The sequence below is a fragment of the Epinephelus moara genome, chromosome 8 (genome assembly GCF_006386435.1).
Source record: "Epinephelus moara isolate mb chromosome 8, YSFRI_EMoa_1.0, whole genome shotgun sequence".
Lineage (NCBI taxonomy): Eukaryota > Metazoa > Chordata > Actinopteri > Perciformes > Serranidae > Epinephelus > Epinephelus moara.
In genome coordinates this window covers 17,381,957-17,398,388 of record NC_065513.1, presented here as the reverse complement: position 1 = coordinate 17,398,388, position 16,432 = coordinate 17,381,957, and the positions used below count along the sequence as shown (strand labels likewise).

The 16,432-nt window shown below is 41.9% G+C and overlaps 1 protein-coding gene across 4 annotated transcripts; it reads right to left on the bottom strand.

Annotated features, from left to right (window-relative positions):
* Positions 1-37: 37 nt before the first annotated feature.
* Positions 38-16,387, bottom strand: skic3 (SKI3 subunit of superkiller complex). Of its 4 annotated transcripts, none has more exons than XM_050050017.1 (41): positions 16,288-16,387; positions 15,728-15,828; positions 15,471-15,614; positions 15,164-15,255; positions 14,912-14,987; positions 14,669-14,815; positions 14,323-14,421; positions 14,060-14,168; positions 13,763-13,903; positions 13,110-13,208; positions 12,804-12,928; positions 12,496-12,582; positions 11,930-12,033; positions 11,655-11,781; positions 11,235-11,414; positions 10,983-11,107; positions 10,652-10,902; positions 10,464-10,566; positions 10,154-10,336; positions 9,832-9,979; positions 9,679-9,757; positions 9,189-9,250; positions 9,041-9,097; positions 8,886-8,954; positions 8,286-8,360; positions 7,897-8,038; positions 7,681-7,774; positions 7,457-7,534; positions 7,228-7,352; positions 7,013-7,136; positions 6,613-6,837; positions 6,339-6,411; positions 6,129-6,182; positions 5,719-5,830; positions 5,426-5,554; positions 5,215-5,339; positions 4,903-5,067; positions 3,223-3,375; positions 1,294-1,424; positions 390-513; positions 38-178 (listed from the first exon to the last, which is right to left on the bottom strand). In XM_050050017.1, the coding sequence occupies exons 2-41, from the start codon at positions 15,815-15,817 to the stop codon at positions 98-100; spliced, it is 4,707 nt and encodes a 1,568-aa protein (XP_049905974.1). In that variant the 5' UTR covers positions 15,818-15,828; positions 16,288-16,387; the 3' UTR covers positions 38-97. The 4 variants fall into 4 exon arrangements, with proteins under 4 accessions (XP_049905974.1, XP_049905975.1, XP_049905976.1 ...); XM_050050018.1 differs by having other exon boundaries at positions 16,190-16,321; XM_050050019.1 differs by having other exon boundaries at positions 16,195-16,321.
* Positions 16,388-16,432: the final 45 nt, after the last annotated feature.

Genomic DNA, 16,432 nt, shown 5'->3' with positions numbered 1-16,432 from the left:
GTGTGATTTCATATTTAGCGAAGAGACCCAGTAAACCTTTGGATAAACCCGCTGAGCTGCATGATTTCATAGCGATAAAGTTGTGGACTTGATGAGTTCAAGCTGAAGAAGAGGCAAGCAGTGAATTAAACTCCAGCAGTCTTTGATCTCCATTCATTTTGGCATGGTGCAAAAGGACCTGTGAAAAAGAAGAGAAAATATGTTCACTATTTAAGATGTAGTTGAAGTATAACAACACAAAAGTATGTCTGTTTCAGTTTCACTATTAATGTGCTATGGCTGTTTCCACTGAAGCCTCAGTTGGACACAGGCGCTTCAAATGAATATATATCACCACATAAATGATTTGATCAGGTGCCAGTACAGGTATGAGGCAGCTGTGTGCTCACATTCATTAGCTCCTCGTCGTTTTTTGCATGCAAGTGTCTGAGGAGGTACCAGCTGGCCACCTGCACCACTGTCACTGGGAAGTCTTGACCGTATGCCACCCTCTCCAACAAACGCCTTGTTTCCCTGCAGAGGACACACACACACAAATGGGCAAAGATATAACATGAGCCTCGTTTCCTGTAAACCAAAATACTTTCCAGTTCATGTTCGGGTTGTTTCATACACCCAGGCTACACGTGGGAGTGGAATTTGTGAATAAATGAGCAGAAAAACATGTTATGAATATTCCTAATCGTGCTGCCTGTGCTGATGTAAGTAGCACTGGCTCTTTTGAAAACATATGGCATTGGATAGCTGCTGACCTGGCTTGATGTCTAGCTGGCATAGTGCACTTCTGCTGCTCTGAACCTTTAGTATTCTCTCTTTTTTCCAATATATATGATAAAATGAAACTTGTCTGTGGCATAAAAGGGCCTTTGATATGGTGATTATGCTTGGCACAGGGGAGTTCCTGCAGCATCTCTCAAGGAATTTAGCCAGTTCATGATTGGCATATTTGTTCAACTCAGCTCTCTCTGATAAATGCAGCATTCTCATTAAGCGTTCTGGCAGGCCTGTGTGGTACCGACAGAAGGCTATTATGTCAGGGCAAAACTTTGCTTTGTAAATTGCTGTGCAGTTTTAAAAGTACCAACATCTTGACACGACAGATGGAGGCATAACTCTGAAGTTTCAGGAAACTTATGATTCATTTAATCACCTCTGATGATATATTTCACTTCCACCGCCAATGGGAGAGAATTATTGCATATCCACGCAGTGCAACACACACCTGCAACTGTGCATGTACTTCTTACATACTACCTGCTGCAGTGAAAACGGAACACATTGAGAAACACTGACCTAGCAGCCATCTTGGTCACATATTGGAGCAGACCCTGGAAAAGCTGGGCCATAGGGGATGAACCCAGCTTCAAGACCTCAGTGGTGGCTTCTTGGATCATGTTTTTCCAGTCGTCTCCTGGGACACCAGCCTGAAAGGTCAGATCACACAGGGTTAGGGATAAAACTACATGAAACAATGTAACCTCATGCAGCAACATTTTCTTAACTTTCTTTTAATTTTCTGTCAAGTGGAAAAAATGATGGAAGTCAATACCAGATGCACCACACGTTCAAAACCATCCAAATATGCTCTTAGCCAGGTGTGCTGAATGATGGATCCCACTTGATCATGAATTGGAGGAGAGTGGCCCAAGGTTTGTTATTAGCATGTAGGTAACGCCACCTGCACACTACATAAGGGCAGGTGTTGTGCTGTGTGCAAATACTCTGGCACATGCCCAAGAATTGGAGTGATGCCACCAAAAAACACAATGTAAGAAGAAATTCAGCTGTTGTGAAATTGACGTACTGTTTAATAAACACAGCGTCAGTACGAGTGTTGCAGAAAAATCATAAACCCAGCAACGGCAAATCATTTGTGATGCTGTAAATGCTGTGTCAGCACAGGGACACACAGTAAACTTAAATTAAAAGAAAATGATTTGACATGAAAATGGAAGCAAAAAAAGAAAATGCACTGCCCCAGACAAGCGCTCTATGATATGACAACCAGAGGAGGGCAGGAGGAGATGGCAGTCTCGTAAGTAGACATAAGAATCTGAGCGATAATTGGAAAGGTGGCACTGGCAGCTGAACAGTCAGATGCTCCACTTGACAGCAGTCAAGGTGAATCAGTTTCTAAAGCCCCCAGCACAGACAGTGATCTGCTGCCAGGCACATCAGGGACTAAAACCTCCACCAGCAATGCATTTATAGATATATCAGTAGGTGAAGGTCCATAGTGTGTGTTCATGTTGGGGATCTACTGTATAAAGGCCTTAAAATTAAGTTAAAGAGCAGTACTAACATTCAGAAGCTGAACGATGTAATATCATCCGAGGATTTTTATAGTCTTAATGGGGATCAGTGGACCAGTAGTATTTCTTTAGCCCACAAATTGATGATCCAATCATTATATCTACTGTAAAATATATAATAATGTACATTTGATTACATAATATTTAGTGTTTTTTTGTATAATTATCAGATTTAAAACCTGTTTCCTTGCATTGTGTGGGACAAAAAACTTGTGGACTGTAAAAATCATGTTTTTCTCTTATCTTGGCAACTCAACTCACGACTACTCTTAAAATTTTATCCTACCTCAGAGAAGAAAAAATAACATTGCCCGAAATCGATGGGTAATAACAAAATAAGAACAAATTGTGGATACAAACAAGGATAATTTGCTTACTGTCTGCTTTCAGAGGAGCAGTGGCTGTGATCAAATTCAGAAGAGTTTGCGATATGTAAAATAAAAAAGAACTGTATTTAACTATGGGATGTGCTGTTCTGTGAGCAGTGGAATAAAAAAAACATCCCCTGCAGAAGAATCACAAAGGCCGCTTCGTGTCTTATTTGTATTTCCACTTGGCCTTGGCTGCTGATCCTATAATTCCATCTCTGTCCCTGCTGACAGGGATGTCGACAGGAGCTGCCCCTGGGTTTGCGTGTGCGTACTAACATGCAAGTCTTCCTGTCATTATTCAAAAACACTTCTTGTCCTTATTGCTAAAACAGTAATCCTGGCACAACCAGTGCTACCATCCTTACATAGAGCTAATTTTAACCTCTATTGTGCAATGCCATTATATTTGTACTGTCTTAAATGTTCTTATTCGTGACCACAGTATTGCAGCAAAGAGATATCAAATTTAGTACAGCTATTACAGCACACCTATCACATTTTGGAACTAGACTCATGTTACATCCTACGCAGAAACTCACCATACAAGGTCCCAGGGCAAGCAGGGCTAGTCGGAGCAGGCTGGATACCTGGCTGCTGTGCAGGCCGAGCTGTGAGGCCAGCTGCAGACTCTGCTTGTAAGCCATCACTGCCTGGACCAGGAGGCCCTGGCTACGATACACCTCAGCCAGCCACTGAGAGAAGGAGAGGAGAAGAGTGATTGGAAAACGAGAATGAGTGGGAGTAGAGGTGAGAATATGAGATTTACAAAGGGATGGGTGGGAGAGAAAATACGAGAGGTGAAGGAAGAGGGTCATAGAGGAGATTGTTTGAGGCAGTGTGAGATAAAGATTAGAGGAAGAGATGAAAGACGGAGGTAAACATGATGTGATTATTTTTCATGAGTCACTCGAGAGTTTACATTGTGTCAGCGCTGACAAATAATCCACCGCCTCTCACTTCAAGTTGGTGCAAATATCAAACTATGGGTACAAAAATGCTTTTATGTTCAGCTAGTAATGACACAATGACTTCTCAATACAATATTCTTGTCGTAACAGGAATGAAGCCAAAGCTGTAGTTATTACATGCAGCAACAATGAATGGTCTTTGACACTGTGATGTTGCTGAACATTTTAACTTGTTTATACTCAAACATCTCAGTTCATTAACCACGGCCACAATCTGACAATATGTTTATGGCTGTAAAGAGAGAGCCTGGCATCTTTCTTGCTTCTCCCCTGCTGGTAGCAGCCATTTGATGTTAAGTGCAGCGATATGAGGTCTCAAACAAGGCACAGAAATGGTCGTCATTAGGCCAGTGTCTCAGTGGAAGTGAGACAAAATGGCTATTTGTGGTGAGGAGAACGCAGATTTTATCATTTCAATTACCTCAACACTTAAACAAGTGATCATCTGAGACTGAGACAACTAATATTTTCAAGCCCCGCTATGTAATTGAGTTGGTTAGGGTCAGTTATTTTTGCTGCATATACACACCAATCAGCTATCATATTTAAACCATTGACAGGTGAAATGAAAAAACATCCTGTTACAATGCGATGTTCTGCTGTGAAAAACCTGGGGTCCTGGCATTCATGTGGATGCCACTTGACACACAGCACCCACACAAACATAGCTGCAAACCAAGCACACCCCCTCATGGCAATGGTCATTTCCCCCCCTAAGGAAAGGCCACGCAGGGGAATGTAACAAAGAGCTGAAGTCATCAACCTGGCCTTCAAATTCACGAGATCCAAATCTGTTTGAGTATACTTGATCACATTGATGATCAATGTTATTCACTTGGCCTCCAATTTCAGAAGATACCTGATTGAGCCATCTGTGGGACGTGCCTGTACCTGGCACGTCTGTGGATGGGGGCACATTGTGTTGCTGGGGGTGGGGTCACTGCCATCAGGAAGTGCCTTTGCCACGAGGGTTTGTACTTGGTCACTACCAATGTTTGGGTGCTGCATGCAAAGTGGCATCCACATGAATGCCAGCACCCAAGGTTTCCCAAAATTATTAAGGTTAATCACTTCACCTGTCAGTAGTTTTAATGTTGTGACTGTTGGGTGAATGTATGTGTGAACAATGTAGTATAGCACCGTTAAAAACAGTTGCACTTGTAGCTGGTGCTCAAAATTTAAGAGTAATAGCTTGTCATTAAGTCACTGCAATACAAATAAAACTATTGAAATGACTGAGTGTCCACTCACGTGCCAAGCCCCCAGGTTGGTGGGGTTCATAATCACAGTGTTGCTTAGTTGCTCCAGCACAGAGTCTGGGAGGACAGCACCACCATCGGCCACAAGGAGGCGCTGACACTGTACCTGCCTCAGCGACAGCATCACTGCTGGGTGTTCTGGAGAAACATTCAGCACCTGAGACAAACAATGGAAAGAAGAGGCCCCACATGTACACTGTGTTACTCCATCTATGTTGTCGTTAGTCTAAAAAAAGTCTTAACCTTTCAACAGTGAAGTAAATCAGATAATAATATTGAGACTGTCTGTGAAAGCGTGTCCCACCTGTGAGCAAAGGGCTTCTGCCTGCTCCAGCTGTCCCCCCAGCATGAGACCAGTAACTGCCTGTTGTAGCACCCAACCCTCTAGACTCTGAGCTAGAGGACGTTCTATCTCCTCCACATTATGCACTGGGATACAAAAAGGTGTCTGTTATACACTCACACACACAAAATAATTATCACCAAAAAACACACAGACACACCAATGCACACACCTTTCTCAGACACCACTGACATGAGGGTTTGCTCCAGGCCTTGTCTACAGGGAGCAGAGCCTGAAAGATAACAGGAGGTGTTTTCTGTGTGACAGGCAGCCATTAATCCTGCCCACGTTGCCGGATCATCTAAAAGTAGAGGGAAGAGAGGAGATTCAGATTACTAGGACATTTCAAAGTATTCCTTTAATAGTAGGTGTAAGGTAGCTTTATATTTATTAAATAGGAATAAACATAAACAAGGCAGGTAGTTGAATGTGTGTGTGTGTGTGTGTGTGTGTGTGTGTGTGTACCAGGACAAAGCAATACAGCTCTCTGCATAGTCTTCAGTGCATTCCTGTGACTGTCCTCTCCAGAGTGTCTTCCACCAGCCAGCTGGTTCACGCCACTGTACAACAGCGCCCTCTGCAGGACACAAGTTAGATCAGCACAGTTTCATATGGCACGGTGGCCAAGATACCAAAGTCAGTATTGTACTGTAGAAATATATACTATACTAACATACTGTAGAAATAATATTTTGGATGCTGACACATCAACAGTGTGAGATAGATTAAACACTACAGAGTCTGAAATAATATAATTAAGTGTTGAGTTTATATTATAATGGCATTGAGGTTAAGGAGAGTGTAAAACCACAAACAGAACACAACATAAAATTACACAAAGTCGTGTCAAGATAAATATTTAGTCACTCCTTTACCTTTCCTTGGGTCATACTGGAGAGACAGGCAACGTGACCAGCCACCGCTCCACCCTGAAATGCACAGCAGACAAAACCATGAACCCTAACACTGTCCAGCTGCACTACGGCAAAAGTGCATGCTCTGTTAAATGCGTGTGTGTATAACAAGAGTTCCTGGGTTTGTACTTGGGATGTGTGTGTAATGTTTGTGTGTGTATGAAGTCTTACATTTGCCTTCTTGGGATAATATTGTGGTACCAGCCTGGACAGCAGAGCCCACAGAGATGGGTTTCCAGGATTGCTGTAAATAAGGTAGAGAAATAAGACAAAGCCTTTGTAGCAGAGGACTTTGCAGTCCTCTGCATAATGCACTTAAAACAAAGTGCAAAAGCCGAAGTAAATCTGGCCTTTAGAGTCAAAAGTGCAGTCTGCTCACACTTATGTACGATTGTTCTTTTTAAAAGGTTATTATAGGGCCCAGCATATCAGCATGGTACTTTACCTGTGTACAGCTCGGGAAGCCTCTCTTTGCACCGCGCTGTAGTTGCCCTGCAGGGCGAGCAAGGCGCAGGTGAGTAGACATCGCTGTTCTATAACATTCCCAGAGGCTGAACCTTGCTTCAGCAGCTCGGTCAGGGCAGCAGCAGCTAGTGTAGCATCCCTGTGCACCAATCCCAGGGCACATAGACACAGCAGAGACTCTGAGATTGGCTCCTTTAACATTGAGCTGTGGAGGCAGAAAGCAGACAGATGAAATACCTTTTAACTTACAAGCAAGTAGAGTAAAAGTATTATTACATATTATAATCATGTGGTAATGGAGTTGATGGCAATTTCATAAAAAAAAAAAAAAAAGACATATAAACAACTGGTATGATCCAAACAACAGTGTGTGGACTAACCATTTAAACAGCAGAGTCTTAGCTGAGTCTAGGTTACCCTGCCGGTGCTGAAGCAACGCCAGAGCTGTCAAGATGTAAGCCTTGTCCTTCTCACTGGAAGCCACAGCTAAGGCACGTTCATAGGCTGCAGTGCACACAAAACAATTTTGTCAAGGTCACTCTGGTATGTAAACACATACACAGTCTCTGATTTCAGTGTGTCCCCCAGTCCTCACCGCTGATGCTCTCTGGGATAAGTCCTGCCCTGCAGTAGGCCAGAGCCAGCCCAGCCAAATCACTGAGCTCCTGCAGTGGAGTGGAATTATAAACACGCATTGCCTCCTCTGACTGGCCTGCGGTGCTGCAAAAGACACAGTGGGGTGTGCAAAGAATGGATTTTGTGGTATTTTGTTAGCATTTTCAAAGATGTATAAAGCGCATGGTAATAAGACAGCTGGGTGTTACCACAAAGCACGGCCATAGCTGCCCAGAGCAAAAGCCAGCTCTTCTGTCGAGGACATGGACTGAAGCAGATCAACAGCTCTGAGGAAACAGAATTATAACTGATAAAGGTGATTTGTATACATAAATGTACCAAACTGTGGTTCTTATACATCTTTTGTCTCTTAATCTTTTCTTGGTACACTGTCTCAGCCTTTAAAGTCAGCGAGTGTGATTCAGACAGACACCTTCTGTACGCCTGTAAGGCCTGCCTCTTCAGTTGCAGATGCTCATTAAGGTAGCCAAGCATGATGAAGGCATCAGGGTCAGACTGGATCCTCTCTGAGAGAGAGGCACAAGAAACTTCATGTCACACAACATCCGTTATGACACGTGACCCAAATACAACCCGAGGGATGTGCAAATCCTGCATGCACACATCAACACACAAACAGATGCTGTACCTGTGTACTTGCTGAGTGCCACCTGAGCAGCAGAGATGGCGTTCATCTGTACTATGTTGTAGCGGTACAGCTCAGAGTCTCTGTTGCTCTTATCCAGCAGGGTGGAACATACCCAGTAGGCATAACCTTTCACTCCCTCCATCTGCCAGGGGAAAGATGAGAGGTAGAGAGATGTAGGTGAAGAAGGAGAAAAGGCAGAGGAAGGCAAGGAATACACATTGTTTCATTGTGGTATCACCCCTAATTACTTTCTAGTAGTAGCGAAAGGCTTATAGCTGAAAAGTCAGCAGAGTGACAGAGAAAGTTGAAGCAAAGATTAAACTGTTATTAGTCAGCTAATGAGTGGGTATTACAAAAGCAACCCTCAGGGGTTTTGGGAGGTCACACACATGTGTGTTGAGTTCAGTGGTGTGCCTGAAAAGATCCATGGTGTCATAGCTTCCCACTCTCTCTGCTATCAGCGCCTGACAGGAGGACAAAAGGGACAAAACTATCATTTAGACAGATAAACAGGGTCAGAGACAGACACTCATTAAGTCTTATGAATACTAGCACGCTATGCAATTTCTCAACCTTGTAATTTATATTTCAAGTACCAACCAACAGAATCAAATTAAAATCAGGCAAGTGTTTCTTACCAAACACTGAAGCTGAATCCTTGCATTGCTAATTGAAATTTATATGTAACTGATTGCAAAAGAAATATAAGAAATGGCTTCTTCTCTGTACTCATTTTACATCTCATTAAAATCATTATGATGCCTCTCACCCAGCTTTCATGTCTATTCCTTACCATTTTCCATCCCAGCTAAACCCATGTTTTGTCACACATATATGTAGATACAGCACAGGAAGTATAAATGCAATAATAGTGTATAAAGTGCAATAAAGAAGCCAACCCTCGGATGCTGAATTATTGCCAAATGTTCATTTACTTGACAACGTCAATTATAGTGACCTTTAAACATGGTCTTATTATGATGTCTTACCTGTCCGATCCAGCAGTTGACATAAAGCGGCTCCAGTGACTGGGCAATCTTGAAGGCCTCGTGTGCAAGCTAAGAAAAGAAGACCAGGCTTTAACAAAGAAAATGTCGGCCAACTATGATGAAAATGACAAAATAAAACAACTGATCAAACACACCTCTATATTGTCCTTCTTCAAATACAAGGTACCAAGGTTGGTCCAAGCAACAACATTCTGTAATGAAATATTAAAAAGAATCAAATAAGAACATCAAAATATTGTCTGCGAATACTACTCATCGCCAGAACAAATGTGCACTACATACATTTGGTTCAACTTGTATGGACTTGATGAAGCAATGCTGAGCCAGAGCGAAGTTCTCAAGACCTGATGTAACAAAAAAAAAAAAAAGACAATATAAAATTGCAAGTATTAATCAGAGAAAAAATGTTGCATCTACATACACAGTTATGTGGTTAAACGTGCTAATGAGCATGATTATTTATTTCTGTCATGTCTTAGGACTAACTCAAAGTGCTAAACATGTGTCTGTTTATCAGGCATGGCAACGTCTGAAAGATTTCAGCTTTTTAGGTTAAACAGAACCTTGATCCAATATCTGTAGCTTACCTGAACCAATTCAAATTGTACTGAATTGTATTTACAAGGGTGTTGTAAACCTCAGTGTTTTCCTACTCTTTTTTTTGGACCAATTAAATATTGATGGGTCAAGTACAGATTTACCAACCAATCAATGTGTCCATCAGATAGGGTAGACTGCTATTATTCACAAGAATGCGGTAGCATTTTATTACCTTTGCTCATAGAAACCACTCCCAGGGCGTTCCAGTAGCTGTGGTTCCCACTGTCCATCATGATAGCCTTTTTTAAACACTGAAAAGAAAAAAATTCTTAAAAGACCACCTCTGGGAGGGAACAATACAAAACTGCAGGATTGTGTGAATTACCTGCTGGGCCTTCTCCAGGAGATGAGATGGAGAGTTCTGATCTCCCTCTGTAGGGCAGGTCAGGCTCGACTGGCGGTAATAGTTGAGTCCTAGGTCATACCAAAGGCTGGGGACCTCAGACATCAGCTTCAAAGCTCGGGCATAACATCTGCAAACAAAAACATGCTGAATATTTAGTGTTTAGATTCTATGCTTGGCCAACAGGAGCAGACACTGAACCTAAGGGCCATAAAAAGACCACTACGCTATCAAAAATGTGTGAATTGACAGAGTAGCACCAATAGGAAGCTCAGAAAATGTCTACGCCAGTTTGTGGTCTTACCTCTCACCAACTTTAAGTAGCTGGACCTGGTTCAGAGTGTTGCTCTGGATGTTGGGGTCTAAACCAGCCAGGGGGGCGGGCACTAGAACCTGGACTCTGTTTGGAGACACGGTGCTGACGGCGGTACATGCATCTCCCAGCAGCTTCCACAGACAGGACAGATCTGGACGCAGCTCTACAGCTCTGAAGAGCACAAAAAATGTGAAAGGACAGATCAAAGAAACTGCAAAGAGTCTGTGTGATAAATGAATCACACACAAAGAATTGTTCATTTTAAGATTTGCAAATTAAACTACTGTATAGTCATTACCTGAAGAGGTTCTGTATGGCTTGCTGAATGAGGTCAATGGCTCCCCCATCTCTGCAGTCTTCCATTAAACCTTTTGCCAGAGACAGCTGGCACTCCCCAAGACCTGAACAACAGATCATACCAATCACATTCAGATATATGATTCAGACATATGCAATCAAAAGCATAATATTGAAACAAACACCTACCTTTAAGAGCAGGAACATAGTCCTGCTGTGCCGTGATCTGCAAATACTCTGCAACCGCCTCTTTGAACTTGCCCAGGGTCTGTTTGATAGCAGCAGCCTGGTAGACACTGTAGATGGAGGAGGGCTGAAGCTGATGGGCCTTACCAAAGGCCTTCAGAGCTGCTGTGAAGCTCCGGCGGTTTAAGTAGGCCTCGCCTAAACACTCCCAACATACCCAGTCCTCTGGGTCTGCTCTCAGCGCTGCCTGCAGGCTGTAAACATAAATTAAATGGTCAGTAATAATGATAATACATAAGGTATACATTTAGCTACTGAGATTTGAAACTCTTACTCAGCTACAGCTTGTTGATGCTCTCCGACCTTCAGGTAATATAGCCCTCGTCTCATCCAAGCCCATTTAGCTGAGCCTGGAGTGGCTTTCTCAATCACTGACTGAAGTATTGCTAAGGCAGTTTCCTGTGGTGTTTAGGGAAGGAGAATAAAAGGGGAGAATAGAGGTAAGAGGAGCATGGGGAGGGTCAGAACAAATAAGAAAGGCCTCTGTAAGGAGACACTATCACTGTTCGCCAAAATATCTGCTTACCATATCATCCTGCTCCATACTGAGATCCACTGAGGCAGCTCCAGACTCAGTATCATCGTTGTCTATCTCAAAGGCCTTCTTATAGCAGCCCCGTGCCCTGCCAAGATCCTTTGCCACCTCTCGGTAATAATGTCCGAGGTAGCGGAATACACAACCAAGGTGTGGGTCTAACTTTGCAGCCTGAAATGGACAAATGGATTTAAGATACGAATCAGCACTACGCCTGACTTCTGGCTATAAAAAACGTATAATGACATTTCACAAGTTTATTTGTGCACAAGATAAGCCCTTCAACACTAACTTTTCATAGACTAGACAAAGAATATTTTGAGATGAAATTAGTTTTTTATTAACATATAGTGAAATAAAATTCCCTTCATCTGCCAAAAATTACAAGATTTCATTAACAATTGTACTAACCTTGAGCAAATGTGTATGAGCTTTGCTTCTGTCTTTACGGGTCTCTTCTCCCATGTCCCAGTAGAGTCGTCCCAGCAAGAAATAATACTCTCCACAATCTGGGCTCTGGCTGGCCGCCTTTAGGAAACTTAACAACAGAAGAGCAACAGAGAAGAGCTCACCTAGAAGAACTAAACCTTTTTGCACAATACAAAATGGACTGTTTGATTTTGCCCAGAAATTAAATGCCATAAATTAAAAACATGCACACAAAAAAAGAAATAGGCTGTTTTTACCTCTCCTCTGCCTGCTGCTGCTGGCCCTGAGCTAGTTGTGCCAGCCCTTTCAGTTCGAACCCCTGGGCCAGGTTAGGGTTTGAGACCACCAGCTCTGATGACAACTACGGAAGACACAATAGTTTAAAATGCATACATCTATCTTGTCTCTAATACAAGAAAATACACAAATATATATTGAGTGGCTGTGGTTCGGAGGTCATTCACTAATCGGAAGATCAGCAGTTGGATAGGTATCCTTGGGCAAGATATCGAACCTCAAATTGCTCCCGATGGCGATTCCATTGAGATGAGATTGTGTATAACTGAGTAGCAGGTGGTACCTTGTATAGTAGCCTCGGCCACCAGTGAATGGGTGAATGTGACATGTAGTGTAAAAGCACTCTGAATGGTTGGAAGACTAGAAAGGCGCTATATAAGTGCAGTTCCAGGTCCATATATTTAAAGAGAGGACAAAATATTATTTCAAGCTGTTATCATAGTGTTCAATTCTGTAAATTGTTCAGATTTACAAAGTAAATCTGACTTCTTCACAGACAGTGTCCAGTAGGTAAAAGCTTTTCAACCTTAAGTGCTTCATCAACTTGTCCCTTGTTGAGGTGTGCACGTCCTTGAAGGGCTAATATCACTGGGTCTTTTTCAGAGACTGGGATCTGAAAAATGGAGAAAAACAGCAAACATAGATACGACATTAGTTTGATATGATGTAGTGCATGTCCAAGGTTACAACTGCAAAATATCTTCATACAAAACCCAGGCTAACGATCACACTTTTAACTCCTAAATTACTTAGTACCCAGTGATCTAAAAAGACACTTCAAAGGCATGATACATACAACAATTCAATAAAGAGATTATTAGTTAATCACACTACCTGTGAAAATGTCTCCAAAGCCTGGTCTGCAGCCTTCTCTCCTCCACTCCTGACTAAAGCCTCTAGCTTCAGCTTCAGCAGTTTGACCCTCAGCTCCTTGTCTCCAGAAGCACACACGGTCAGACCTAACAGAACCAGGCACACAGTGAAGATCATTATCTGCCTCAGAAACTAAAGATATCTAAAGATGGCTTAAATATTTTTTAATAAACTCATGATGAAGTCTGATTGGACATATTCTTTAGGACTAGCTGGATCAGTGATTACATCTGGACAACACAGTGATAGACAATAGACCAAACATACCTTGAGAGCATGATACAGCACTGTCTGCGTATCTCTGCACTTTAAGCTGAGCTTCAGCCAGGCTGCACCATCCTGTGCTGGAGCTCATTTTCTTCAACCCTAACAAAACAGAAGAGACAAGTTGTGGGTAGTTACCACAAAAATTCTACATTACAGAGATGTAACGGAGTGCATGTGTCAGTATCAAGTGTTCAGGTGGGTTTCACTTTAAAGGTATGCTATACAGAATTGACACTTATTGATTATAAACACACTCGCCAGCGAAAGTGGAAGTAAACGCCAACCCCAGATTGACTTTCATTTGGCGTTTCAGTTTGCTATATTAGCGTTTTTTTCCCTGCACTTTGTCTCTTGGATGGATATGCTGCGTACAGTCTAGCACCTGGTCGCTACCTTTTAATAAAGCCCCAACTTCCCCTGAGTGCTGTGGGGGTACACACTCATAAATGTCCCAAACATAGAAAATAAGAAAAAATAAGAAAGTACAGGAAGAGGGCGGAGTCTCTGCAGAAAAATACACTGCCACACACTTTTAGTGGGTCATATGTGATGACTGAAAGGGATTACTTCTATATGAGTCTATACCTTGTCTTTTAATAAAACCCTCCATAGTATGTCTTTAAGAACAGAATCCATTTTTTGTTGAAACTAACCTTGTGCAAGGTCCTTAATAGCATCTTTAAACCTTCCTTCTTGCAGTGCTTTGGTTCCCAGTCCCAAGTGACCTAATCCACTGTTAGGAGCCAGATCCAGGAGACGGGAGAAACAGCTGACTGCATCCTCATCCTGAATACCTTTGAATAAACATAACATGTGCAAAAAGTGAGACTGAATGCAACAGCCAATGATTCATCTAGTGTCTGAAAAAGACATCTAAATGCATTTTACTGAACAAAACTCTTGAGTATCTGTAAATGAATCATTTAATGAGCATGATTACAGTATTTTACCTGTTTTGAGGTAGTGCGAACACAGGACCTCAAGAGGATAACTTTGGTTGGGGTAGTGGGACAGCATGGACTCACACGCCTCTTTCATTTTGGCTTCTTCTTGTGGCAGCTACAGTAAGAGGAGATTCACGATGAGCAGGTGATTTGTTAACAATTGTACAGGGTCGAGTATGAAGTGGCCTATTTATGATGAACATTTATACATTCTAGTTGTCCTTGAATTTATGTGGTGATGACACAGACATAAAATAAAGTGCACTTACTTTAGAAAGACATTTGATATAGTCAGCTGAGGCCTTCTTATGCTCCTCTCCTGGTACAGGATCCATGAGAACCATGGCCTTCTCAAATGCTGTGATTAACTGAACACAAACACATAAACAGTAATCAAAGAGAGATATGTACACTACAAACAGCATTAAGAAAATTAGGATCTTTGTATTTGTCAGTCAGTGGCAGATACTGGAGGTTCTGACTTCCACATGGTAAACCTATGATAAGTTCTGACTTTAACCTTTTAGGGCTGTGAGACTGGATGGGACAGGCCTTTATGTGTTGCAAAGTGTTTATACACAAGACACACGGGTTGCACGTTTGCAGGAGTCTTACATGCTGCTGAGTTTCATTGTCCTGCTGATCCTCATTATGGCAGTCTGACAGGAGTTGGGTCATCTGTAGCCATAGCTGCAGTAACTCTTTCTTGTCCACAGCCTCTTCCTCCTTCACCTGGATGAGCTGCAGCCAAACCTTTGCCAACTATGTGCAAACATACAAATTCAATCAAATGTGTAAAAAAAGAAAAATATGTGTATTTTTTTTTTCAATGAATGCAACTGATTTGAAATGACATACCTTTAAATATTCCTTTTCAGACTGATAGATCTCGGACAGCTTATTGATCATCTCATAACATTTATTTTTGTCAGAGCTGTTAAGAGAGAACATAATGAGAATTAAAAACATCACAAATCAAATATGTTAATAGCCAAAACTTCAGAATTTTGCAAATAAATCAGGAGTTGGGAACAATCAAATACGAGTTAAATCATAACAACCTCCTCTACAGTCATAAGAAACATCCTAAAGAGGTTTTTCATATGCTACCTTGCATACAGCTCAACAAGCTTCTGGTAGATGTTCGGCAGCTCAGCTTTGAAATCCCACTGATCAGTCTTCTCATAAAGATTTGCCAAGCCCTTAAAAAAACACACACAGTTCATAATTACCCCACCTGGGGAAAGAGGAAGGATAATATGACATATCAAAACAACACATCAGTAACTTCCAGGGAAAATTTACTTGGTTTAATTAAGTGATACAAATCACTAAATGAATTTCTCTCAGTCTGCAAGATTGTTTAAAGCCTGGAAGGACCTGCAAGCTCTAAACACCACATCATTTCCAACCTTACCTGCCATGCCAGCAGCTGCTCAGGCTCCAGCTCCACAGCCTTTTTATAGGCCGTCTGTGCCTGATCTGGTTGCTCCAGTTCACTGGCTGCCAAGCCGATGAATACCCATGCATTATAATTGTTCTTCTCAAGTTTCAAAACGGCCTTAAAGCACAGTAAAAAGAGCAAAGTTAGCACCACGATTTCTTGAAACAGATGCATATCAATGTAAATACCTCACTTAATCTACTGTAGCATGTGAGCCTTAGATACTTTACCTTGCAGTGTTTTAGGGCCTCTTTGAACTCCTTGTTTTTGATGGCCTCTCTGGCACTTTTCAGTGCTGTTTTCACTTCTTTACTAGACATCCTGTAATAATCTGAGAGAAACAAAGACACAGACAAGACACTGCCAAATCACAAATCCAAAATAGCTGTAAACCATTTACCGTTTGGTGGTTGAACTTGCAGCACAGTTACAAGGCGTTCATAGGAATGAAGTAAGGAGCTAATACACAATTTACTTACAATAAACTACAGTTTCAGTGAAAACTTGCTATGCTTACAGAGTAGCGGTGATGTACATGATTAAAAAGTTGACAAATAACAGTAAACAGAGTTCACCAAGCCATAGAGTTTATGTTTGCAGTTTTAGCTAGCTAACAATAATGTAGCATTAGCCGTTAGCTAGTCAGAGCCTCTAAACTATGCTATTACTTTAAATAAGAGCTGGTTTCAAACCTTACTTGACACATGTCAGATTATTTATTCAGTTGGTTGAGCTGTTACTCACGCAGGTAACGTTATTGCTAATGAAAACAAATGTTGGGGACACCCACTGTTTATGTTGACAGCTTGCGCTGCTCCTTTTAGATGACACGGAAGTGAAAGCGCAGCCGCCACACCTCCTTTGGATTTTCAAAATAAAATCAGTTGTCCGTTCAGTCAGCTGAGTGTCTGCAGATGTAAACAAAATAGCAAAAC

Excerpts from the sequence above, each read along its gene's own strand:
- skic3 (XM_050050017.1), bottom strand. The coding sequence starts at position 15,817 with ATGTCTAGTAAAGAAGTGAAAACAGCACTGAAAAGTGCCAGAGAGGCC. Across the intron at positions 11,782-11,929 it reads CAGCAGCAGGCAGAGGAGAG|TTTCCTAAAGGCGGCCAGCC; the intron begins GTAAAAACAGCC and ends TCTGTTGTTAAG. Across the intron at positions 8,361-8,885 it reads TCAACTGCTGGATCGGACAG|GCGCTGATAGCAGAGAGAGT; the intron begins GTAAGACATCAT and ends TCCTCCTGTCAG.